Source organism: Lotus japonicus, chromosome 1, assembly GCF_012489685.1.
Source record: "Lotus japonicus ecotype B-129 chromosome 1, LjGifu_v1.2".
Classification (NCBI taxonomy): domain Eukaryota; kingdom Viridiplantae; phylum Streptophyta; class Magnoliopsida; order Fabales; family Fabaceae; genus Lotus; species Lotus japonicus.
Genome location: NC_080041.1, coordinates 77911455 through 77937196, shown reverse-complemented (window position 1 = coordinate 77937196; position 25742 = coordinate 77911455). Strand labels below are relative to the sequence as shown.

Below are 25742 nucleotides of genomic sequence, written 5' to 3'. Positions count from 1 at the left end.
CACTCACTTCAAGGTAAAAGGTGAACACAAAAGTTCGTCACATTAACTCGATTAATATTTAAACACAAGATAGTTTAAAACTTATAATAGAACATCAGGAGAACCACAATATTTGACCGCAAGAGTTATCCCACAGTGATGAAAGTCGATATATCCCGGAATTACAATTGCCTTCAAGAAATAAAGAATATTGTGACATTTCTATTATTGCATTGCATGTCATGGCATGTTTGGAAAAACTCCTACAAGTGAATCTAAAGTCATAATCAATTCTAGAGAGAAGCTTCTAGATCCAAGAAATGATTATAAGAAAAGGAGAAGTCGATCCAAACATGCTAATATGACTACTGTGTGCAATTATATAAGAGACCTGGGAAAAATGGCAATTAGGTCCCTTTGCTGCAACAAGTATTTGATTTACGACAGGGCTCCGTAGTTTTTATACAGAATGATTATTACATCATTTGTTCCTCAAAATGGTGAACATATCAGTGTCTGGAGCGCTTCAAGTAGACCAGTATGCCAATGCTTGTTAGAACAACAGCACTTGCAAAAACACCGGATCGGAGAGACAACATACCGGTTTTCTCTCCAGAGGCTGTACAAGATTGTGGTGTTACCGGTTTGGTTGAATCAGAAAACTCCAAGTTCAACTTTAGAGCCTGAAATACAAAAATGCGTGCATCTAATCCGTATGAACAAACCCATGGACATCATTAAATGAAAAAACTAGTAAAAGAAGACATATTCACCTTCAGTCCTGCAGATCTAGCATAGCTGACAGCAGCAGCTAGATCGTTATCTGTTGAAATAATAATTTTATCACCTTCATCATCTTCATACTAGAAGGGAAGAAAAAGACAGTGTCATAATAAATACAGATAGAAGCATAGAACAACATAAAAGCAGACAAAACAAAACTAGAATAAAACACACCAGTATTTTTGGGCCTTCTCCATCATTAATTTGACCAATTCTTTGCATCACAGCGGAGACAAGCTCATCTTGATGTTCTGCACCTGCAAAAAAAGGCAAAGGAAAATAAATACCTTATGTTGAGATAAGAATCAGAAGAGTACGAAAAGGTGAAAATTATGTGGCCCAAGCTATATGCACAAGATGTTAGTTGCAGCAGAAAATTTATTAAGATATTTAAGTTTAGTTAAGCTTGCTACGAGATGTTACTCACCACAGCTGAATCGATGCCCATGACCATTAGGATCCTCAAATTTAAAAGTAAATGAATTTCCAAAACCAGCAGATTGATATGTAGACTTGTTGGTATCTGCACCATCTAAGGTCAGTTGTCCAGAGACTTCACTGCAATCAAACATATATGCTTATTTACAAAACAAAACAAAATTATATGTTGAAAGTTGAAACAACATAGATATCTCCAAAATACCTGCGAGTATCGTAATCTTCAGGCGGCTCAAGAGCAAAAGCTGAGTCCCAAAATTTTTGCATAACTGTGCTTGCCACATCATTAACAGGTCCTGAGCTACTCTCAACCTAAAAGTACAATAGTACATATCTCAGAAACCACACACTAGTATCTGCATATTAGTATATAGTAATACAAAAATGTATACAGATATACAAAATTATCCTTCATTGTTATTTAAGGTGAGTGGACACTCAACGGATATAAAATCAACTATCATGACAAAGTAGGAAGGGGGAATGAAGTTGCTGCCTATTCATTCTATAAGTATAGGCTACGTAGATATTATAAGAGAACAGTTTCATATATCTAATGCTTTAAGGTTTAGGGACAAATAAGATGTTAGATTCACTCTTGTGATTTGTAGTCTTGGTCCACTAGCGCAGACCGCAGACCCATGGTTTTTGGGCTCCCCTTGTTCCCCAATAGGATCATATAAAAATTTACCATTTAAGAAAAACAAAGCGAAAGTCATATGTCGGGGAACTGAAACAAAATCTAGATTGAAGGTAGTCCATCCTCATTTTGCAACACCCAGCTATCACATAAAACACAGACATATACACCCAAACTAAGTCGTGCAAACCCAGACATCCAGCATACACTGGAAAACCAGACCCCTCTACATTTCAATCTTCAGCGTAATCCAATTAATTTGCTTCCTCTACCCTATATTCTATTTGTATCTAAAACATGGAATTTACCAGAGAAATTGCAGCATGAGTTATCTGCAAAACATCCACACAGGCAGCAACATTTCCATCTACAAAACAAATAATATTCAGCACAATAATGAAAGAAATTAAATATGCAATTGAGAAAGCAAAGCTAACCTTTGTCCACCACAGGAAGATGTAAGAACTTCCCATCATGCATCATATGCAGTGCATCAAGAATTGTTGTGTCTAGTGATGCACATTCTGGGTTTGGAGTCATTACCTAACAAAAATTAGTGATAAAGAGAAGAATGAAATACTAAATACCTTGCAAAAATTAGAACCCGACAGAAGAAATGACATCTCAGAATAAACCACTTTCCAGTAAAGCTACTTCAAAAAATAAAATCATAACAACCTTCTCCACTAGAGTCTGCTCAGGGGAAAGATTTTGAGCCACAACACGCATGAGGATGTCTTTTGAACTGCATAACAGATTCACAAAACAATATATTACACCAACAACAAAAAAACTATCTGAAGTCCATTTGATAGATCTCAATCAAGGAAGTTTCTAATCCAAAAATTAAGCAATCATGTTACGTTATTCCACGTCATAGATTTCTAAAGGATGAGAATAAAGCCTCAGAAAAGGATTTTACGTCAGTATCCCCTGAATCTTGGTATCGATCACAATCACAGCTGAATTAACACGCAACTCCCGCATCTTTATTGCAGCTACATAGACAGTGTCTGATGCTGATGCAATAGCGACCCTATAAAGACATAAAGTAACAGATCTTATCTTCTTACAAAAGAAATCTTAGGCAATAAATAGATATTCAAGAAAATATGATCTAAAAAATACTTTATATTTTCACCCAGTATAGTTGACAGCGAAGGCTTGAACATGCGCTCCCTCAATGTTTCAATTAAAGCATTTGGAGCTGACAAAAATGGTCACAATTGAAACATAAAATTAGCATCATTAAAATGTGAAGGAAAAATATGGCAATCTTCAATACTCTGAAAGATTACTATGAAAAGCAGTAAGTTTTAGGACATAAAACTTGCAAGGTTTTAATAAATTTCTATTGATAGTACTCAGTCCTCCATTTACCTACTTTGCTTAAACTTCACAGAGAAAACCTTACAGATTAAGCTCCCGAGTATGACACAAGTATAAATATGCAAAGAAGCAACACCTAGACTTGGTCCCTAATATGAAAATAATTAAATACAATAGATGAATTTCTGGCAAAATATTCAGTTTTTCTTTGTGAAAATATTATGTCTTCAGTTTATTAACAGTTAACGGCACAAGAGATGAAGTCATGGATGATTCACATTAATCACTCTTTGGGCATTGATTTAATATAATATATTTTATTGGATACAAAGGGAGAGTATTGGAGGGGAGATGAAGAATAATATAACCTCATGAAAAGGAAAATGAAACAAATAGTGAGACAAAGCACTCATTTGATAACTCTCGCTAACATTTTTGGTGCTTCCGGTTCCTTTGAGCATTATTTTCTGCCATAAAGGTGACAACGCTTTAAAGTTTGTCTATAAAACCCAGCAAGTCAGCTTATGACTTATGAGCAAGCCCAAAAGTTAGATTCCAACAACCTAAGTCTTTCCTCATTCAGTGGAGTCAGCTACATGGATCAAACAACACTGTTATGTTCTATCATAAATCATGTCTAGTAGCACGCCATTTAAATTTGAATCCTTCTCTATGGCTTCACTTATAATTATCTTTGTTCTCTCCCTAAGGCTAACTATTAGACTATCCCCTTTTCAATCTACCCATCTTAGTCTTTCCTAGAGCTTCTATTGGTCTTCTCCACACATACCACAATTATCAAAATCAAGACTCTACTACTTTTTCAACAATAGATTCCACTCTAACGTTCTCTCTGATACTTTCATTACTATTCCTATGTTGTTGCTAATGTGTCCACTCATCCACCATAACAACAACAACAAAAGCCTTATCGCACTAAGTGAGGTCGCCAGGTCGGCTATATGGATTAAACTACGCCATTCAGCTCGATCAAAAGCCTTATACCACTCATCCATCATAACATTGAGCTTAATTTCTAATTGTATTCATTGCCCAACATTTAGCCTTCATACAACACAACTGTCTTATACGTTCGGATTAAAATTTCTCTTTGAACTTTAATAGGACTTTTCTATTACAAATTATACCCAAACTGTTGCTCAATTTCATCCGCCTCGTTTAAATCATACGCTTTACATATCCCTCTATTTTCTTGTTACTTTGTATGATGGACCTAAAATAATTAAACCATAGGCCTATAGCCCGTAGGATTTATGAATTTAACCATGGCAGTTATGAACATAAACAGACTTACCACATGCAAGTAGAACAAATTCATCTGTTTATGTACGAGCAATACCATAAAATGTATGTATGAAGATAATTGTTAACTAACCTATATTACTACTACGCTGATTTTCGACCCCATCAACTGCGGCAGCAATGGCACTCCCTTGTTGAGCAGCCTTCTCCACCCTAGATATGGCATCATAAAGGCATTTGGCAATATCCAGCATGGCAATGACTTCACCATTTTCCACAACAGGGAGGTGCCTGAATTTACCTATTAGTGAAGAAAAAAGTCAAATCATTATATCTCCCACCTCATGAATTAATAAGCAATATGAATACATAGTGAATCTAATGAAATCACTTGCTCGCCATAATCTAGTTAAAGAAGCAGAAATAGTAAAGAGAAAATAAAACATAAAACATAATAAAAAACAAAGACATGGAGGAACCCTATAAAAAACAAGGAACATACAGAATTCATGAAAGGTTTTGTCGCCAACCACACATCATTTTGCTTATTAACTAATTTTCCCCTGTAAAAGGTTTTATAGGGTTTTGTCGCCAACGACAGAATACATAGTGAATCTAATGAAAGGTTTTGTCGCCAACCACACGTCATTTTTTTTTGTTCATGTGTGAGATGGAAGAGGGAAACAAAGAACATGAAACAGGGGAAAATTCAAATAACATTAAATGAGAGAAAATTTAATGTTTTTCAGAATAACACTAGTAAAGTTAGAAGCTACAAATTTAGTACCAAGTAAAGTAAAGAACCAAGGAGTCAGAGGAAGAATGCACAGATGGGAATGCACAGATGGGAATGCACTAGACATGTTTATAGATGCCATCAAAACAGGGTTCCAAAAGATGCATGTCACATAGAACACAACTATTATCTAACAGCAAATAGTCTCCATTCCAGAAAACACCTTTTCACTGCAAAAGTGAGGGACATCGCAGCCCCAACACATGGTAATAACAAAATTCACATATCCAATTGTCTGTCATCATTGTCACAACAACTAACGACCCTTCAACCACGGCACGCATGATTCTCGTAGAATAGTAGCCCCAATATAGAAGCAAACAACTTATTTAATAGCACAAATATAAACACATCTACATTACTACATGTAGTCCATATCCCAAGGTATAGACTTTGTCCTGCCATGTTAGAAAATAGAAACCTCACTGAAATCAACCATGTCTAAAACCAAACTCTTTGATTCCATTGCATCCTCTGAGCACACCATAACAAAATCTCTGCTCAGTGCTCAGTGCAGAATCCAATTGATTAAAAAATTAACTCACTCAGAACTACAGCAAAATCCAAATGTATCTGTTTCCAACAACAACAACAAATTAATTAAAGTGAAGAAAGAACGAAGCTAACCCTGAACCATTTTCTGAAGCGCTTCAATAGCCAGCGCATCCGATGTCACAAAGATAGGATTCCTCGTCATCACCTTCGAAACCGTCGTCTCCTCCGGCCGCAACCCCTCAGCCACAACTCTAGCACCAACATCCTAACCACAAACAACAACAACCTCCAACTAAAACAACATGAAAAAAAACATTCCACAAACAAAGAATAAAGATAGAAGCTTCTAGAAACCTTATCCGTGAGAATCCCTGAAAGCAGAGCATTGGAATCCGTCAACAAAACAGCGCCAACGCGACGAGCGGCCATTCTCCGACATGCTTCGGAAACCGTTGTCCCCTCAGGAATGGTGAGCGCCTTCGATAATCGAAGCTTCTTCACCGTCCTTTCTCCTCCTTCATCGCTAGTAACCGACAACAATTCAATTAATTCAACAGAAATTTCAATTTCAATAAATTAATTAAAATTATGAAAAAAAATGTAGATTCATTTATTGATTTCGACGCGTGCATGAGTGAAATTGTGATGAATTTACGGTTGCGAAGGCGGAGAGGAAGCTTTGGCGTTGGTTCCATTTTCGGCGGGAAGGGATTTCTTGGAAGAGCGTTGTTGTTTGGTCTTCTTCATCTTGTAATAATCTCTGTAGTTTTTGGAATTGGTATTATTATGTTAAGAAGATCTGTTACCAACAACCATGCCCCACCATGTATCTCTCTATCTCGTGTTCATGTCAAATCACCGGGAGGTTAGGGTTCTGGTTCTGCTTCTTCCTCTCTCCCTCTTTCCTTCACCTCAAAAAATGGAATTATTAATTTATTTGTTTTATTCTGTTTTTTCCCACCTCTCAAAGGTTCAAATTGCTTGCTTTCAATTTTTACACAATTATTCAATCCATTAATGAATGAATGCTGTGGTCGGATTTAATCAATGAAATAAACAGAGGATTTAATTTATATGTAAACTAGGTGTTTTCAGACTTTAACACATTCATTTATTTAAAGCTCTTTATTTATTAGAGATTAATTTCTATGCACCCGTAGTCATTTAATCATTCTTCGTATCTGATAACTCAAGTGGTAGAAGCTGGGGGACTTGTGGGTTGGATAGGGGGAGGTCCTGACGGGCGCAATTTATCTTTCTGATATATAAAAAGAAAACAATCATTTAATCACATCTCTTCATTTTGCTAGCTTGTAATTAATATTGAATTTAATAATATTTAAAATAGGAAATGAAATGTTGTGACTTGTGATTGAATGATTACGGAAAACTTTTTGCACTGTCAGTGTATAAAAACTAATCTAAACTTTTTTATTTTAAATGTGTTTAGATTCAAATTAATTGTAACATGATAAATTAATAATTATAATTTTTCGATGTTAATATGGTATTCTTCTTACGATAGGCGTGAAACTAATTTTTTTACTTGATTATCAGGAAATTAAGAGTAGGAGGCTCATCAATAAAAAATTTCATTCTGAGTTAAAAATGTAACACTTCACTACACCATTTCATTTGGTTAGTGATGAAATCTAATCAGATGATTATGTAAAAAAAATATTCACACGCATCCGTACATATTAAACTCTAAAATTTAATTATAAGACATTGTGATGAGCATAAAGCCGCACTACCTCTCTTATTTTAGTTTATCTTAATTTGGAAAATAATATCTATTCATTCGAGCTTCCTATAAGTTCATGCTCCAGCCGCATGTTTCTTGCCTCTCACGCTAGCGTTTTGTTTTGCCTTTTATTTTTACCAATTGTCGTTTAAGTGATATTTTGGGTCCCATGTGGTCAAGCTAGTGAATTGATATCATTAATCCACACATTTTAAAGTCTCAAGAGGATTAGTCTCATACCTACCGTCAGCTTTGGAGATACCTTTAAAAAAGGAAAAAAAAATCCACAAAATCCAAATGAGGTTGTCTTGAGGATTAAAATCTTATGTTTCATCTCTATCACAAACCTCTATCCCACCAATTATAGAGTGACATGTAATTAAGAAATTTAAACTCATTTTTCCATCAAAATTAATTGGGGTTAACACCATTAGACATCGTGAGTTGGTAACCATCTCTCATTCTCATTCTCATTCCCGTTTCTGTTCCTATTGCCTCATCTTCTCCATTATCGATCAATCGCAACCAACTGCATTGACCCAAATGGCCCCACCACCTGCACACGCACCTCCTTCTCCAACACCCATGATCATTCACTTTCCTCGTCAAATACCTTCTTTCGACAGCTCCGTCTCCACCACCTGAAGGGAGCTTCAATGGAACAAGTTAGAGACTTTGTTTGATCGACAAAAGCAAGTACTTGATCAAAGTGTTATGATATTGAAGTGGAAGATTCAGGCGAAGATTTTGAGGGCAAAGTGTAAGTTGTTGAGTCAGTTTCGCTCGATTGACAAGTTGTGCTCCCTTTCTACTACCTTGTAGTGTTTCAGCTTCGCTGACTTAGTGAAGTTTGTTGTCTATTAGAAGCATTATGGTAGCTGGAAATTCTGATGAAGTTGATAATGATAATGAACATGATGGCACAATTTTTGTTAGTGTGGACCTCAAAGAGGCTTTTACTACCGATAAAGTAAGTATTAAAATGATTTAGTAAGGACATAGTTACGTTTACGCGATGCGATAATGATTTGTAATTTTGTATATGCATGCTTTTGCATCCCACACTGATATTATTGATTGGGCTCGCCATGTAGGTAAAGAGAATGGTTATGTTGTTATCGTGATTATGTCTGACTACGGATCTGAAAAAAGGAAGCCTGTGATGACATTGGGATGTGAGCGTGGTGGGAAGTATACACAAGCAGCTCAAGTGTTAAAGCGCAGTCAAACTGGAACAAAAAAATGTGATTGCCATTTCAAGCTAAGAGCAAAGCCTAGCAAGGTTTATGGGCGATGGAAGTTGAAAGTTCATTCTGGGATTCACAACCATGATACAGCTGAAACATTACAATCTCACTCTTTTGTTGGTCGTCTAAATCCTGATGAAAAGACCATGGTGGGAAGTATGATTGAGAAAAGGGTTAAGCCAAGCGACATGTTGATTGCACTAAGGGAGAAAAACCCCAACAACCTGACTAGAATCAAACAAATCTACAATGAGAAGCAAGCCTACAATAGGATTAAGAGGGGGTTCTCAGAGATTCAACACTTGATGAAGTTGTTGGAAGGTGACAAATATGCACACTGGTCTAGGGTTGACGGTGGTTCTAATGTGATTAAATCTCTCTTCTAGGCTCACCCTGATTGTATTAATCTTTTTAATGAATTTCTATTGTGGTGCTTATGGATAGTACATACAAGCCCAACAAGTATAAGATCCTTTACTTGAAATGGTTGGGGTGACATCAACTAATTTGACATACTCTATTGCCTTTTCTAACATGGCGAATGAGCGCACATATGAGGTGGTATGTGCATTAAATAGGTTGAAAGGGTTGCTCGTCAAGGAAGAAATTCTTCCTAAGGTAATTGTTACTGACAAGGACAATGTTTTAATGAAAGTCGTGGAAGACGTCTTCCCCGTAGCTCGCCATTTGTTGTGCCAATTTCACGTTTCAAAGAGTGTGACCGAGAAGTTGAAGACACTTGTTCAGTCGGTAGAAAGATGTGAATTTATTACTAATATCTGGAATCGGTTGATGCGTGCTACAACTGAGGCTGAGTACATTAATTAGGTTGGAGCGATGCAGGTGAATACATGTGACTTTTGGACATACCTTGAAACCAATTGGTTGTCGTTGAGACATAAATTTGTGAAGTTCGAGATTGATACTTGCATGCATATTGTAAGACCCAAGATTTTAGAATTAAATAAATAATTTATTGAAGAAGAAAATTCATGGATTAATTAATTCTATCCCTGTAGTCAATTTAGTCGATAACTTGACTTATTTACATGACTGCCTTAGAACGAGAGTGTTTATAGAGAGCCAAAGTACTCTTAAAACACTGTAGAAACTAAGTCATAAGAATTCTGGAGATATACAGAATTGCTCGTATACCTTCCTACGACAAGCAGATTAATACGAAACCCTGGAATTTACGAACACTCATTTCCGATACCGGGAGGTTTGCCGAAACTGAATCCCTGGTTTTTCTAGAGCTATTAAATTAACCTACGATGAAGACTTTTCCTGTTCGGAGCTTCAAACGAAGATTCCACACGCGTACGCCCACTCTAATCGACGTTCCAAATCTTTCTTCAGAAGGAAGTTTCTGCATCCGAGGTCAAAATCAAAAAGTGCATAAAGTGCATTTTAAAGCCGGTAAACATTAAAAACAAGCCTCGAAAACCAAAAATCATACTGATATTTCTTTGAAGAATTAGAAGATTCAGCGGGAAGAATATCGTGTCTAAAATACGTTGGAATCAGTAGGAAAAATCGGAATCGCGAAATAATCATTTTCTCGCGTTTTCAATTTCCTATATATAGGACTTCAGAAACTGAGAAAAATCACACCTTCATTTTCTTTCTTCTTCTTCTGCAGACCACGTTCTCTGGTCTTTCTTTTCTTTTTCTTTTCATTTTCTTTGTTGTTTGTGGGTGAGCTTGAGGGAGAAAGGAGGAAGAGTTTTTTTCCGGTTCTTGCCTGATCGTTGCTCTGTTCGTTGCTACGCGTAGGCCTCGAGGTACTGATGTTATTTCTTTCTTCTGATCTTTAAATTCCATCGCTTTTTGTTATGTCTTTTTGTGCTCAAGTTTTGAGCTTTTTGTAAAACTGTCCAAATAGGTTGATTTTAGTGTCTAAATATATTCTCTTCGTACCCAAGAGTACTTCTAGCGGATTACATTTTGCCGAATGTCGCCGAAATGCTGCCGAAATTCATTTCTGTAGAAAATACCCATTTTTGGCTAAAGTTCCGTCCTTTGGGCTTAAAACTCTCGACTAAGCTTAGCGTCAGTAGGATTAGTCGTCATAATCGTCGTTGGTATCAACCCCATCTAATTTATTTTTCGAAATTCTGATTTTTGAGTTTCCGAGCTAAAAATATTAACCAAAATACCCCTGCGACAGTTTTCGACCCGATAATTTTTCTGAGAGTTTCCCTGGCCTAGATATCGCCTAAGAATACCTAGGAATCAATTTAGATCGAAGAAAAAGTTCGGAAACCCTATTTTACATAGTGGCCGAAACCTATTGCTTAGGGTACCGTGTCCAAAAATAATTTTTGGGTCTCTATGACCTGAGCCATTGCGTAGCTCTTTCGATTGTCGAAATTTTGGCGCTGGTTTCGTGTCATTCCGAGTTCTGTAGCTCGAGTTATGCTCGTTTTAGCGAACGAAGTTCTGTTGTCAATTCGTGCCTAAAAAGGAACTCTGAAGCTTTAAAAGCTTTCTTTCCGGCTTCGATTAGCGTTATTAGATAGTGTTACTTCTAGTAGGGCTTGTGTTGATGATTGTGTTTCCTTGTTCTAGGTTCACAACTTCCATGCCCAACTTCTACTCACGAAGGTAAGGGTAACTCGGTTTTAGAGTGTCTTTGAGTCTTGCCTGTTTTTATCGCACTGCATGCGTTTGAGATGAAGGTGTTTAAATTGATTGGCATTGGATTATGATTATTATGCTTGCTTATGTTGACTGTTTCTGAGGCTTGTGCCAAATGTTTTCTGAAGGCTTCGGCCGAGTAAACTTATTGAGACGTGTGTCTCCGTTTTCTGAGAGGCTTCGGCCGTTTACTGGTTTCTGTCATTGAGTTGAGTTGACGTATGCTTGTTGATATTAAGAGTAACATAGGGTTACTCTGTCTTGATTATTGGATTTGAAATTGTTGATATATATTTGTGCATATGCGTTGTTGGATTGTACTGTGTGGCCTTCGTGGCGTTATTAAGTGGCGATGAGGAGGTGTGGTCCTATCATTGTCCCGTCTTGTGAGACGTTATAAGAGGCGATGAGGAGGTGTGGTCCTATCATTGTCCCGTCTTGTGAGACGCTAAGTGGCGATCAGGAGGTGTGGTCCTATGATTGTCCCGTCCATTGTGACGTTAAGTGGCGATGAGGAGGTGTGGTCCTATCATTGTCCCGTCTTGTGAGACGTTATAAGTGGCGATGAGGAGGTGTGGTCCTATCATCGTCCCGTCTTTTGAGACGTTATTGATTGACTCATATTGTTGGTTATTGCTATCTGATTTGATGTTGTATTGCTGAGGATGTCGATATCTGATTTGATGCCATATTGTTGAGGTTGTTGATATCTAGTTTGATTTACATTATTGCGGATTATTGATATCTGGATTTGTTGTTATATTGTTGAAGATTGTTGATATCTGATTTGATGTTATATTGCTGAAGATAATGTTATCTGAATTAATCTATGCTGTTAAGTTATTGATTCATGAGTTAGTTTATGTTGTTAAGTTTTGTTGGTATCTGTTCTAAAATCATATCGTTGAATTTACTGATATGCTGATATGTCTAATTCTGTTAAATATGTGATTTGATTTCATGATTCGATAGGATGAGTTGTCACCTAATTTGAGTTAAATTGCTAGTTCATTTACCATGCTAGGTCATTAAATTTGAATAGCATGATTTTCTCTTTTATACATGGTAATTGCATGGAGTTAACCCTTTCTATTTGCTACTTGTTGTTTGGGCGCTTAACGCTATTAGGCGATGGAGATCCTTCCGCCGAGGCTTAGCTATTCGAGTTGGAGATCGAGTCGTAAGCAGTGGGGTAGAGGTGCGAGAAGCAGCTTTGCTTCTCTTCTTGTGATTTATGTTTGAGCCTCCCTTTCTTTAGGAGAACTCTGTTATTAAAGCCTTGTTTCCGCCACTGTTAAAGTACGCATGTTTATTCTGAACCTTACTTGGTGTTGTAAGCTATTATTATCATATATCGGGAAACAGGTTATTTAAATAAAGCTATGACATGTTCCCACCTTTTAGCCGAAGTGTTTAGTTGTTTTTCTGAAAAAAATTACCCTTGGATTTTTTTTAGGGATTGCAGAATAGTCCTTAGACTTTGTTAGGTTACTAATGTGACTCCTCAGTTGTGAAACCGGGGTGTTACAATTGTGGTATCAGAGCTTTGGTCTAGAAAACCAGAGCTTTTGGGTAGAGTGTCTGCTTAAGATGTTTGAACTCTGAGACCGATTGATGAGGTGTCAATCGGAGGAAGAGTGTGCTTGATTACTGTTTATATAAATTATTCTTGAAGGTTGTTCGTAGGTGAATAACCTTATGCTAGTTATCATTAACTATACATTTGATATAAGTATATACATAGTTAGTTATTATAGAACCTCGTGTTGTTCTGGCCTAAGTATCTGTTGTGGTCTTTGACTGTTCATGAAAACAGGAACAGGAGGTTTCCACAACTGGACGAGACTCAAGGTTCAGACAACATGAATCCGATGGAGCAAGCTATTGCTAACCTGACTGCCCTTATGGCACAACAAGTTACTAACACTGCGGCACGGGAGGAAGCTGAAGCTCAACGTGCTGCTACTGCGGTTTTGGTGGCTGCCCAAAACCAAGCTGAAGAGAATGCTCGCCGTGTTCAGCGTGAGGAACGTGAACAAGCTGCTGCTCAGACCAGGGGTCTGAACGATTTCAAGCGTCAGGATCCGCCGAAGTTCTCTGGGGGCTTCGATCCGGAAGAAGCTGACTTATGGCTCCAGGAGTTGGAGAAGATCTTCACCTTTCTGCGTACCACTGCAGAGATGAAAGTGGATTATGCGACCTACCTGCTAACTGGTGAAGCTGAGTATTGGTGGCGCGGGGCTAGAGCTATGATGGAAGTTGACCATCAAGCCATCACTTGGGAGTGTTTCCGGGGAGCTTTCCTGGACAAATACTTTCCTGCTAGTGCTAGAGCTGCCAAGGAGGCACAATTTCTGAGGCTTCGTCAAGGAAGCATGTCTGTGGCCGAGTATGCTTCTAAGTTGGAGTCATTGGCGAAACACTTTCGCTACTTTCGAGGATTGGTGGACGAAAGTTATATGTGTGAGCGCTTCATAGACGGGCTGAGTTATGAGCTGCAGAGGGCGGTGCAACCGCTAGGACTGAATCGCTATCAAGTATTGGTGGAGAAGACCAAGGGGATTGAGGCCATTGATAATGCAAGGGGAAAGTTCCAAGGTCTGAACAAGCCTCACCAGGAAAGTGGAGGTCCGGCTAGGACTAATCAAGGAAGAAATGACAAGGGTAGGCATTACCCGAAGAAGCCGTATGTTCGTCCTCAGGGTGAGGGGATAGCTTCCGGTTCCTTTTATCCTTCGGGCGGAAATGCAACTGCACTGGGAAATCCACCGATGAGCCGGGAGAGTGTGACTTGCTTCAGGTGCAACAAGGAGGGGCATTATGCCAGCCACTGTTCTCAGAGTCTTAGGACGTGTTGGAACTGCAACAAGCCAGGTCACACTGCTGTAGAGTGTAGGGCTCCTAAGGTTGAGGTTGCTGCGAATGTTGCTGGGACAAGGAGGCCTACTGCTGGTGGAAGGGTCTACTCAATCAGTGGAACTGAAGCTGAGGAACAAGCAGGTTCCTCTGGTAAAAGTGATTTGGAACCAAGTCACGGGCGATGCTACCTGGGAACTAGAAGAGAAGATGAAGGAACAGTATCCGGAACTCTTCACTGAGTCTTAAGTTTCGATGACGAAACTTTCTTTTTGGGGGGTAGTATTGTAAGACCCAAGATTTTAGAATTAAATAAATAATTTATTGAAGAAGAAAATTCATGGATTAAATAATTCTATCCCTGTAGTCAATTTAGTCGATAACTTGACTTATTTACATGACTGCCTTAGAACGAGAGTGTTTATAGAGAGCCAAAGTACTCTTAAAACACTGTAGAAATTAAGTCATAAGAATCCTGGAGATATACAGAATTGCTCGTATACCTTCCTACGACAAGCAGATTAATACGAAACCCTGGAATTTACGAACACTCATTTCCGATACCGGGAGGTTTGCCGAAACTGAATCCCTGGTTTTTCTAGAGCTATTAAATTAACCTACGATGAAGACTTTTCCTGTTCGGAGCTTCAAACGAAGATTCCACATGCGTACGCCCACTCTAATCGACGTTCCAAATCTTTCTTCAGAAGGAAGTTTCTGCATCCGAGGTCAAAATCAAAAAGTGCATAAAGTGCATTTTAAAGCCGGTAAACATTAAAAACAAGCCTCGAAAACCAAAAATCATACTGATATTTCTTTGAAGAATTAGAAGATTCAGCGGGAAGAATATCGTGTCTAAAATACGTTGGAATCAGTAGGAAAAATCGGAATCGCGAAATAATCATTTTCTCGCGTTTTCAATTTCCTATATATAGGACTTCAGAAACTGAGAAAAATCACACCTTCATTTTCTTTCTTCTTCTTCTGCAGACCACGTTCTCTGGTCTTTCTTTTCTTTTTCTTTTCATTTTCTTTGTTGTTTGTGGGTGAGCTTGAGGGAGAAAGGAGGAAGAGTTTTTTTCCGATTCTTGCCTGATCGTTGCTCTGTTCGTTGCTACGCGTAGGCCTCGAGGTACTGATGTTATTTCTTTCTTCTGATCTTTAAATTCCATCGCTTTTTGTTATGTCTTTTTGTGCTCAAGTTTTGAGCTTTTTGTAAAACTGTCCAAATAGGTTGATTTTAGTGTCTAAATATATTCTCTTCGTACCCAAGAGTACTTCTAGCGGATTACATTTTGCCGAATGTCGCCGAAATGCTGCCGAAATTCATTTCTGTAGAAAATACCCATTTTTGGCTAAAGTTCCGTCCTTTGGGCTTAAAACTCTCGACTAAGCTTAGCGTCAGTAGGATTAGTCGTCATAATCGTCGTTGGTATCAACCCCATCTAATTTATTTTTCGAAATTCTGATTTTTGAGTTTCCGAGCTAAAAATATTAACCAAAATACCCCTGCGACAGTTTTCGACCCGATAATTTTTCTGAGAGTTTCCCTGGCCTAGATATCGCCTAAGAATACCTAGGAATCAATTTAGATCGAAGAAAAAGTTCGGAAACCCTATTTTACATAGTGGCCGAAACCTATTGCTTAGGGTACCGTGTCCAAAAATAATTTTTGGGTCTCTATGACCTGAGCCATTGCGTAGCTCTTTCGATTGTCGAAATTTTGGCGCTGGTTTCGTGTCATTCCGAGTTCTGTAGCTCGACTTATGCTCGTTTTAGCGAACGAAGTTCTGTTGTCAATTCGTGCCTAAAAAGGAACTCTGAAGCTTTAAAAGCTTTCTTTCCGGTTTCGATTAGCGTTATTAGATAGTGTTACTTCTAGTAGGGCTTGTGTTGATGATTGTGTTTCCTTGTTCTAGGTTCACAACTTCCATGCCCAACTTCTACTCACGAAGGTAAGGGTAACTCGGTTTTAGAGTGTCTTTGAGTCTTGCCTATTTTTATCGCACTGCATGCGTTTGAGATGAAGGTGTTTAAATTGATTGGCATTGGATTATGATTATTATGCTTGCTTATGTTGACTGTTTCTGAGGCTTGTGCCAAATGTTTTCTGAAGGCTTCGGCCGAGTAAACTTATTGAGACGTGTGTCTCCGTTTTCTGAGAGGCTTCGGCCGTTTACTGGTTTCTGTCATTGAGTTGAGTTGACGTATGCTTGTTGATATTAAGAGTAACATAGGGTTACTCTGTCTTGATTATTGGATTTGAAATTGTTGATATATATTTGTGCATATGCGTTGTTGGATTGTACTGTGTGGCCTTCGTGGCGTTATTAAGTGGCGATGAGGAGGTGTGGTCCTATCATTGTCCCGTCTTGTGAGACGTTATAAGAGGCGATGAGGAGGTGTGGTCCTATCATTGTCCCGTCTTGTGAGACGCTAAGTGGCGATCAGGAGGTGTGGTCCTATGATTGTCCCGTCCATTGTGACGCTAAGTGGCGATGAGGAGGTGTGGTCCTATCATTGTCCCGTCTTGTGAGACGTTATAAGTGGCGATGAGGAGGTGTGGTCCTATCATCGTCCCGTCTTTTGAGACGTTATTGATTGACTCATATTGTTGGTTATTGCTATCTGATTTGATGTTGTATTGCTGAGGATGTCGATATCTGATTTGATGCCATATTGTTGAGGTTGTTGATATCTAGTTTGATTTACATTATTGCGGATTATTGATATCTGGATTTGTTGTTATATTGTTGAAGATTGTTGATATCTGATTTGATGTTATATTGCTGAAGATAATGTTATCTGAATTAATCTATGCTGTTAAGTTATTGATTCATGAGTTAGTTTATGTTGTTAAGTTTTGTTGGTATCTGTTCTAAAATCATATCGTTGAATTTACTGATATGCTGATATGTCTAATTCTGTTAAATATGTGATTTGATTTCATGATTCGATAGGATGAGTTGTCACCTAATTTGAGTTAAATTGCTAGTTCATTTACCATGCTAGGTCATTAAATTTGAATAGCATGATTTTCTCTTTTATACATGGTAATTGCATGGAGTTAACCCTTTCTATTTGCTACTTGTTGTTTGGGCGCTTAACGCTATTAGGCGATGGAGATCCTTCCGTCGAGGCTTAGCTGTTCGAGTTGGAGATCGAGTCGTAAGCAGTGGGGTAGAGGTGCGAGAAGCAGCTTTGCTTCTCTTCTTGTGATTTATGTTTGAGCCTCCCTTTCTTTAGGAGAACTCTGTTATTAAAGCCTTGTTTCCGCCACTGTTAAAGTGCGCATGTTTATTCTGAACCTTACTTGGTGTTGTAAGCTATTATTATCATATATCGGGAAACAGGTTATTTAAATAAAGTTATGACATGTTCCCACCTTTTAGCCGAAGTGTTTAGTTGTTTTTCAGAAAAAAATTACCCTTGGATTTTTTTTAGGGATTGCAGAATAGTCCTTAGACTTTGTTAGGTTACTAATGTGACTCCTCAGTTGTGAAACCGGGGTGTTACAATTGTGGTATCAGAGCTTTGGTCTAGAAAACCAGAGCTTTTGGGTAGAGTGTCTGCTTAAGATGTTTGAACTCTGAGACCGATTGATGAGGTGTCAATTGGAGGAAGAGTGTGCTTGATTACTGTTTATATAAATTATTCTTGAAGGTTGTTCGTAGGTGAATAACCTTATGCTAGTTATCATTAACTATACATTTGATATAAGTATATACATAGTTAGTTATTATAGAACCTCGTGTTGTTCTGGCCTAAGTATCTGTTGTGGTCTTTGACTGTTCATGAAAACAGGAACAGGAGGTTTCCACAACTGGACGAGACTCAAGGTTCAGACAACATGAATCCGATGGAGCAAGCTATTGCTAACCTGACTGCCCTTATGGCACAACAAGTTACTAACACTGCGGCACGGGAGGAAGCTGAAGCTCAACGTGCTGCTACTGCGGTTTTGGTGGCTGCCCAAAACCAAGCTGAAGAGAATGCTCGCCGTGTTCAGCGTGAGGAACGTGAACAAGCTGCTGCTCAGACCAGGGGTCTGAACGATTTCAAGCGTCAGGATCCGCCGAAGTTCTCTGGGGGCTTCGATCCGGAAGAAGCTGACTTATGGCTCCAGGAGTTGGAGAAGATCTTCACCTTTCTGCGTACCACTGCAGAGATGAAAGTGGATTATGCGACCTACCTGCTAACTGGTGAAGCTGAGTATTGGTGGCGCGGGGCTAGAGCTATGATGGAAGTTGACCATCAAGCCATCACTTGGGAGTGTTTCCGGGGAGCTTTCCTGGACAAATACTTTCCTGCTAGTGCTAGAGCTGCCAAGGAGGCACAATTTCTGAGGCTTCGTCAAGGAAGCATGTCTGTGGCCGAGTATGCTTCTAAGTTGGAGTCATTGGCGAAACACTTTCGCTACTTTCGAGGATTGGTGGACGAAAGTTATATGTGTGAGCGCTTCATAGACGGGCTGAGTTATGAGCTGCAGAGGGCGGTGCAACCGCTAGGACTGAATCGCTATCAAGTATTGGTGGAGAAGACCAAGGGGATTGAGGCCATTGATAATGCAAGGGGAAAGTTCCAAGGTCTGAACAAGCCTCACCAGGAAAGTGGAGGTCCGGCTAGGACTAATCAAGGAAGAAATGACAAGGGTAGGCATTACCCGAAGAAGCCGTATGTTCGTCCTCAGGGTGAGGGGATAGCTTCCGGTTCCTTTTATCCTTCGGGCGGAAATGCAACTGCACTGGGAAATCCACCGATGAGCCGGGAGAGTGTGACTTGCTTCAGGTGCAACAAGGAGGGGCATTATGCCAGCCACTGTTCTCAGAGTCTTAGGACGTGTTGGAACTGCAACAAGCCAGGTCACACTGCTGTAGAGTGTAGGGCTCCTAAGGTTGAGGTTGCTGCGAATGTTGCTGGGACAAGGAGGCCTACTGCTGGTGGAAGGGTCTACTCAATCAGTGGAACTGAAGCTGAGGAACAAGCAGGTTCCTCTGGTAAAAGTGATTTGGAACCAAGTCACGGGCGATGCTACCTGGGAACTAGAAGAGAAGATGAAGGAACAGTATCCGGAACTCTTCACTGAGTCTTAAGTTTCGATGACGAAACTTTCTTTTTGGGGGGTAGTATTGTAAGACCCAAGATTTTAGAATTAAATAAATAATTTATTGAAGAAGAAAATTCATGGATTAAATAATTCTATCCCTGTAGTCAATTTAGTCGATAACTTGACTTATTTACATGACTGCCTTAGAACGAGAGTGTTTATAGAGAGCCAAAGTACTCTTAAAACACTGTAGAAATTAAGTCATAAGAATCCTGGAGATATACAGAATTGCTCGTATACCTTCCTACGACAAGCAGATTAATACGAAACCCTGGAATTTACGAACACTCATTTCCGATACCGGGAGGTTTGCCGAAACTGAATCCCTGGTTTTTCTAGAGCTATTAAATTAACCTACGATGAAGACTTTTCCTGTTCGGAGCTTCAAACGAAGATTCCACATGCGTACGCCCACTCTAATCGACGTTCCAAATCTTTCTTCAGAAGGAAGTTTCTGCATCCGAGGTCAAAATCAAAAAGTGCATAAAGTGCATTTTAAAGCCGGTAAACATTAAAAACAAGCCTCGAAAACCAAAAATCATACTGATATTTCTTTGAAGAATTAGAAGATTCAGCGGGAAGAATATCGTGTCTAAAATACGTTGGAATCAGTAGGAAAAATCGGAATCGCGAAATAATCATTTTCTCGCGTTTTCAATTTCCTATATATAGGACTTCAGAAACTGAGAAAAGTCACACCTTCATTTTCTTTCTTCTTCTTCTGCAGACCACGTTCTCTGGTCTTTCTTTTCTTTTTCTTTTCATTTTCTTTGTTGTTTGTGGGTGAGCTTGAGGGAGAAAGGAGGAAGAGTTTTTTTCCGGTTCTTGCCTGATCGTTGCTCTGTTCGTTGCTACGCGTAGGCCTCGAGGTACTGATGTTATTTCTTTCTTCTGATCTTTAAATTCCATCGCTTTTTGTTATGTCTTTTTGTGCTCAAGTTTTGAGCTTTTTGTAAAACTGTCCAAATAGGTTGATTTTAGTGTCTAAATATATTCTCTTCGTACCCAAGAGTACTTCTAGCGGATTACATTTTGCCGAATGTCGCCGAAATGCTGCCGAAATTCATTTCTATAGAAAATACCCATTTTTGGCTAAAGTTCCGTCCTTTGGGCTTAAAACTCTCGACTAAGCTTAGCGTCAGTAGGATTAGTCGTCATAATCGTCGTTGGTATCAACCCCATCTAATTTATTTTTCGAAATTCTGATTTTTGAGTTTCCGAGCTAAAAATATTAACCAAAATACCCCTGCGACAGTTTTCGACCCGATAATTTTTCTGAGAGTTTCCCTGGCCTAGATATCGCCTAAGAATACCTAGGAATCAATTTAGATCGAAGAAAAAGTTCGGAAACCCTATTTTACATAGTGGCCGAAACCTATTGCTTAGGGTACCGTGTCCAAAAATAATTTTTGGGTCTCTATGACCTGAGCCATTGCGTAGCTCTTTCGATTGTCGGAATTTTGGCGCTGGTTTCGTGTCATTCCGAGTTCTGTAGCTCGAGTTATGCTCGTTTTAGCGAACGAAGTTCTGTTGTCAATTCGTGCCTAAAAAGGAATTCTGAAGCTTTAAAAGCTTTGTTTCCGGTTTCGATTAGCGTTATTAGATAGTGTTACTTCTAGTAGGGCTTGTGTTGATGATTGTGTTTCCTTGTTCTAGGTTCACAACTTCCATGCCCAACTTCTACTCACGAAGGTAAGGGTAACTCGGTTTTAGAGTGTCTTTGAGTCTTGCCTGTTTTTATCGCACTGCATGCGTTTGAGATGAAGGTGTTTAAATTGATTGGCATTGGATTATGATTATTATGCTTGCTTATGTTGACTGTTTCTGAGGCTTGTGCCAAATGTTTTCTGAAGGCTTCGGCCGAGTAAACTTATTGAGACGTGTGTCTCCGTTTTCTGAGAGGCTTCGGCCGTTTACTGGTTTCTGTCATTGAGTTGAGTTGACGTATGCTTGTTGATATTAAGAGTAACATAGGGTTACTCTGTCTTGATTATTGGATTTGAAATTGTTGATATATATTTGTGCATATGCGTTGTTGGATTGTACTGTGTGGCCTTCGTGGCGTTATTAAGTGGCGATGAGGAGGTGTGGTCCTATCATTGTCCCGTCTTGTGAGACGTTATAAGAGGCGATGAGGAGGTGTGGTCCTATCATTGTCCCGTCTTGTGAGACGCTAAGTGGCGATCAGGAGGTGTGGTCCTATGATTGTCCCGTCCATTGTGACGTTAAGTGGCGATGAGGAGGTGTGGTCCTATCATTGTCCCGTCTTGTGAGACGTTATAAGTGGCGATGAGGAGGTGTGGTCCTATCATCGTCCCGTCTTTTGAGACGTTATTGATTGACTCATATTGTTGGTTATTGCTATCTGATTTGATGTTGTATTGCTGAGGATGTCGATATCTGATTTGATGCCATATTGTTGAGGTTGTTGATATCTAGTTTGATTTACATTATTGCGGATTATTGATATCTGGATTTGTTGTTATATTGTTGAAGATTGTTGATATCTGATTTGATGTTATATTGCTGAAGATAATGTTATCTGAATTAATCTATGCTGTTAAGTTATTGATTCATGAGTTAGTTTATGTTGTTAAGTTTTGTTGGTATCTGTTCTAAAATCATATCGTTGAATTTACTGATATGCTGATATGTCTAATTCTGTTAAATATGTGATTTGATTTCATGATTCGATAGGATGAGTTGTCACCTAATTTGAGTTAAATTGCTAGTTCATTTACCATGCTAGGTCATTAAATTTGAATAGCATGATTTTCTCTTTTATACATGGTAATTGCATGGAGTTAACCCTTTCTATTTGCTACTTGTTGTTTGGGCGCTTAACGCTATTAGGCGATGAAGATCCTTCCGCCGAGGCTTAGCTGTTCGAGTTGGAGATCGAGTCGTAAGCAGTGGGGTAGAGGTGCGAGAAGCAGCTTTCCTTCTCTTCTTGTGATTTATGTTTGAGCCTCCCTTTCTTTAGGAGAACTCTGTTATTAAAGCCTTGTTTCCGCCACTGTTAAAGTGCGCATGTTTATTCTGAACCTTACTTGGTGTTGTAAGCTATTATTATCATATATCGGGAAACAGGTTATTTAAATAAAGTTATGACATGTTCCCACCTTTTAGCCGAAGTGTTTAGTTGTTTTTCAGAAAAAAATTATCCTTGGATTTTTTTTAGGGATTGCAGAATAGTCCTTAGACTTTGTTAGGTTACTAATGTGACTCCTCAGTTGTGAAACCGGGGTGTTACACATATGGGGTGCACAACAAGAAACGGGTAGTTACTAATTATAGCATGTTCAATAATCTTTGTTTTTTAGTGAATTTATGTGATAATTGTTATGTTATTTGTTGATAGAGTTGAAGGTGCGCATTCAAAGTTGAAGAAGATTCTTTCAGATAGCAAAGGTGACTTGGTTACAACTTGGACTGCTATCAACAAGCTTCTTATCATGCAGCATGACAAGATAAAAGAATCCTACCAGCTCACCGTTTTTGTCACCGAGCATACTCTCAATGACGTGTTTTATAAGCATTTGCGAGGCTTTGTTTCTAGAGCAGCATTGCACATGATTGTTAGAGAGAGGAAACGAATCGGTAAGATTCGTGTTATGGTTTATATTGCGCTTGTGCGATTAGAAGAACCCATGGACTACCCTGTGTCTGTGAGCTTCAGAAGTTAACTTCTGTCCCATTACTTGCGGTACATCCTCGTTGGAGGAAATTGAATTGGGATTGTTCAGACCCTGCCATTAATCCTGAGTTGGGAGTCAGTTTTGAGTCTGAACTTGAAACTTTAAGAGTTAAATTTGACGGAGCTTCTGCGGCAGTGAGGAAGTCCATGATTGATAGCATTAGAATGGTTTCTTTCCCGGAAAGGACTTCCATGTGTCCTCCAAAGAAGGCCACACCTAAAGGTAGACAAAAAGGCTATTCGAAAAAGGAAACAAAGAAGGCAGCAAAGGGTATCAAATTACCTAGTATGGGCTCTACGAAACGTCATCCATCTCGTTGGGAGCATATTGATGCCTTGTATCCGGGCTCTTTGGAAGATAGCAACTCCACACCAAATATTGCCATTTCTCCCAAACGAGTAAAGAATCTAAGCCTCCACCGGGGCATGTTGAGACAAATCCCCGAAGAGTTTCGTCCATTCATTGATTCCTTGGTTCATGTAAAGGGAGACAAACATTGCAGATTTAGATGTGTTGCAGCATTGTTGGATATGGTAGAAGACAAATGGCCGATTGTTCGTAGGACTTTGATCCAGGAGCTTGACACTGAGTTTGGCATGTATTGTTCCATATTTGGGATAGCTGAGACAAATGAGATACGTTCTACTTTACATGTGACTTCAGGTGGGTTTGTAGGAGAAGATAAGTGGATGACCGTTCCTAATATGGAATACATTATATCCATAGCTTATAAAGTGGTGTTCATGACCCTTGGTGTTAGTGGATGTAACACTTTCTTTTCGTTGAGAGGAAGTCCTGACCCACTGGCACTCCACAAACGCATGACAGTTGCATTTGTTAACAAAAATCACTTTATAGGGGTATTTGACTCTTACTGTATTGTTGTCTTTTTAAGTATATCTATATTTATGATGTTCTAAGATGCTTAATTTCCCAATGCAGGTTGTTCTTCGTGATGGGCACCCAATGCCGCTCACTGCTCACATGTGGGCATATAAGCGCAGGGACGAGGCCAAGGAATGGGTTGAACCCTATTCTGATCGAATTGAAGCTTATAGTGCATATTTTACCGCTAAGCATGGTGGTGGTGATCAATCTGTAATAGACCATACTGAGGATTAATAATTGTTGTAATGTGATAGTCTTCAGTGAATTTATAAGCATTCTAAATTACGTGATTTGTCTAAACCGCTTTCATGACTATATACATGTTCGTGTTTATGTTTGATCCATATACAGTTCAAGATCCATAAACATAAACACAACTAGCAAAGTCCAACAACATAATAAAAATAAGGAACAATGTCAAACAACATAAACCACAATGTCCAACAACATAAACAACATAAAGCATCATGTCAATCAACATAAACAACATAAACCACAATGTCCAACAACATAAACACAAGCATCACTCATAATCCGCTGAAGTCCCAACCCGCTAGCATTCCTCCTCTTTCTCCGTTGTCGTGGCTCTTCCGGTCCCTGCAGTGCATTTTGAATAATGGAATGTATATTCTGAACTACATCCCACATGGTTGTGCCCTCTGCGGGTGACCCAACAGTCTCTGGATCAACATCAACAGTAGAGTATGTCGACAACAAAGCAAACTGACCCCGTAAGATTCCAAGAAAGTGTCAATATTCGCCAGGTAATATTCCAAGAAAGTGTCAAATACCCTGTATATACATGCACAAGGTTAAGTTTGACCAACCTCAAGAAATGACCAACGGTCAACTCTCAACTCCTCAGGAATCAGGAAAGGATGTGAGTGTTGTTTGTACCAGTCATTGTACTCATCAACACACTCGTGCGGGTAAGCAACATAGGATCCTCTAATAGTATGGTTCGGCCAATCCATCCACCTAGCATCACATTCCTCACATGAAACTATCGCTAGAGGGTCTCGAGGCTTGGTCTGCAAAATCCCAAACTTCCTGGTTACATGCTCAGGTAGGTATGGATAACCTGAGATGCTGAACCTGATGAATCCACTATACAGTGAGACATGTGCAGATGGACGATGAACATAATGGCCCACATAAGGCCTCCAATTCACTCCACCACCAGGAAAGTTATCAAGATTAAGCCTCTTCTGCTCCACTTTATTTGTCCCCCTGCATGCCAACCACCTCCTAGCCACAGACATATCATCTGTGTATTTAGGGAACTCCTGCCTCTCAAACAACGACCCAGGAAAGCGTGCATATACCCACACCTGCAACTCTAAGATGTTAGTATAAAAATACAAAAAATACAAATGAACTTAGCAACAAATAAGTCAAATACTAACCTGTAACAAAGTCAAATACCCAGCAATTGTCCTTCCAGTCTTTTAGCAAGCCTCCCCTAACTGACCATACATATATGCCAACCCGGGCGCACCCGTAGCATACTGACCAGCCAAGCTAAGATCCCTGAAAAGCTGAAGATACGCAACACTAACACACATGTTACTCTTATCACAAAAAAGAGTCATGCCAACCAAGCGTAACATGTAAGCTCGAGCTGCTTCTGTCCATTTCTGATCCTTCACATGGTCCTCCACAAGTTCAAGAAGCCAAGCATACCGAAGACTAGGACCTCTACATTTCCGAAACTCAGCCTTAGTCGGCTTGCCCAATGAGAAAAAGGACCCTTGCACAGGAATGTGCAATAGAGCTGAGACGTCATCCAGAGTGATCGTCATCTCGCCCCACGACATATGAAATGAGGACGTCTCTGGC

General features: G+C 39.3%; 3 protein-coding genes across 3 annotated transcripts; 2 read left to right on the top strand and 1 right to left on the bottom strand.

Moving 5' to 3' along the window:
* Positions 1–81: 81 nt before the first annotated feature.
* Positions 82–6645, bottom strand: LOC130714582 (CBS domain-containing protein CBSCBSPB3-like). The gene is made up of 14 exons (XM_057564494.1): positions 6379–6645; positions 6078–6246; positions 5856–5988; positions 4566–4733; positions 2969–3047; positions 2763–2876; positions 2519–2585; positions 2278–2383; positions 2149–2207; positions 1406–1512; positions 1190–1320; positions 937–1019; positions 753–842; positions 82–662 (listed from the first exon to the last, which is right to left on the bottom strand). Exons 1-14 carry the CDS (start codon positions 6468–6470, stop codon positions 489–491), a joined length of 1572 nt encoding a protein of 523 aa, XP_057420477.1. The 5' UTR covers positions 6471–6645; the 3' UTR covers positions 82–488.
* A 1693-nt stretch (positions 6646–8338) lies between these two features.
* Positions 8339–9100, top strand: LOC130747266 (uncharacterized). Its single transcript, XM_057600147.1, has 2 exons — positions 8339–8441; positions 8562–9100. Exons 1-2 carry the CDS (start codon positions 8339–8341, stop codon positions 9098–9100), a joined length of 642 nt encoding a protein of 213 aa, XP_057456130.1.
* Positions 9101–9248: 148 nt separating this feature from the next.
* On the top strand, positions 9249–24137 carry LOC130747258 (uncharacterized). Its single transcript, XM_057600133.1, has 4 exons — positions 9249–9529; positions 22679–22934; positions 22997–23875; positions 23958–24137. The coding sequence occupies exons 1-4, from the start codon at positions 9249–9251 to the stop codon at positions 24135–24137; spliced, it is 1596 nt and encodes a 531-aa protein (XP_057456116.1).
* Positions 24138–25742: the final 1605 nt, after the last annotated feature.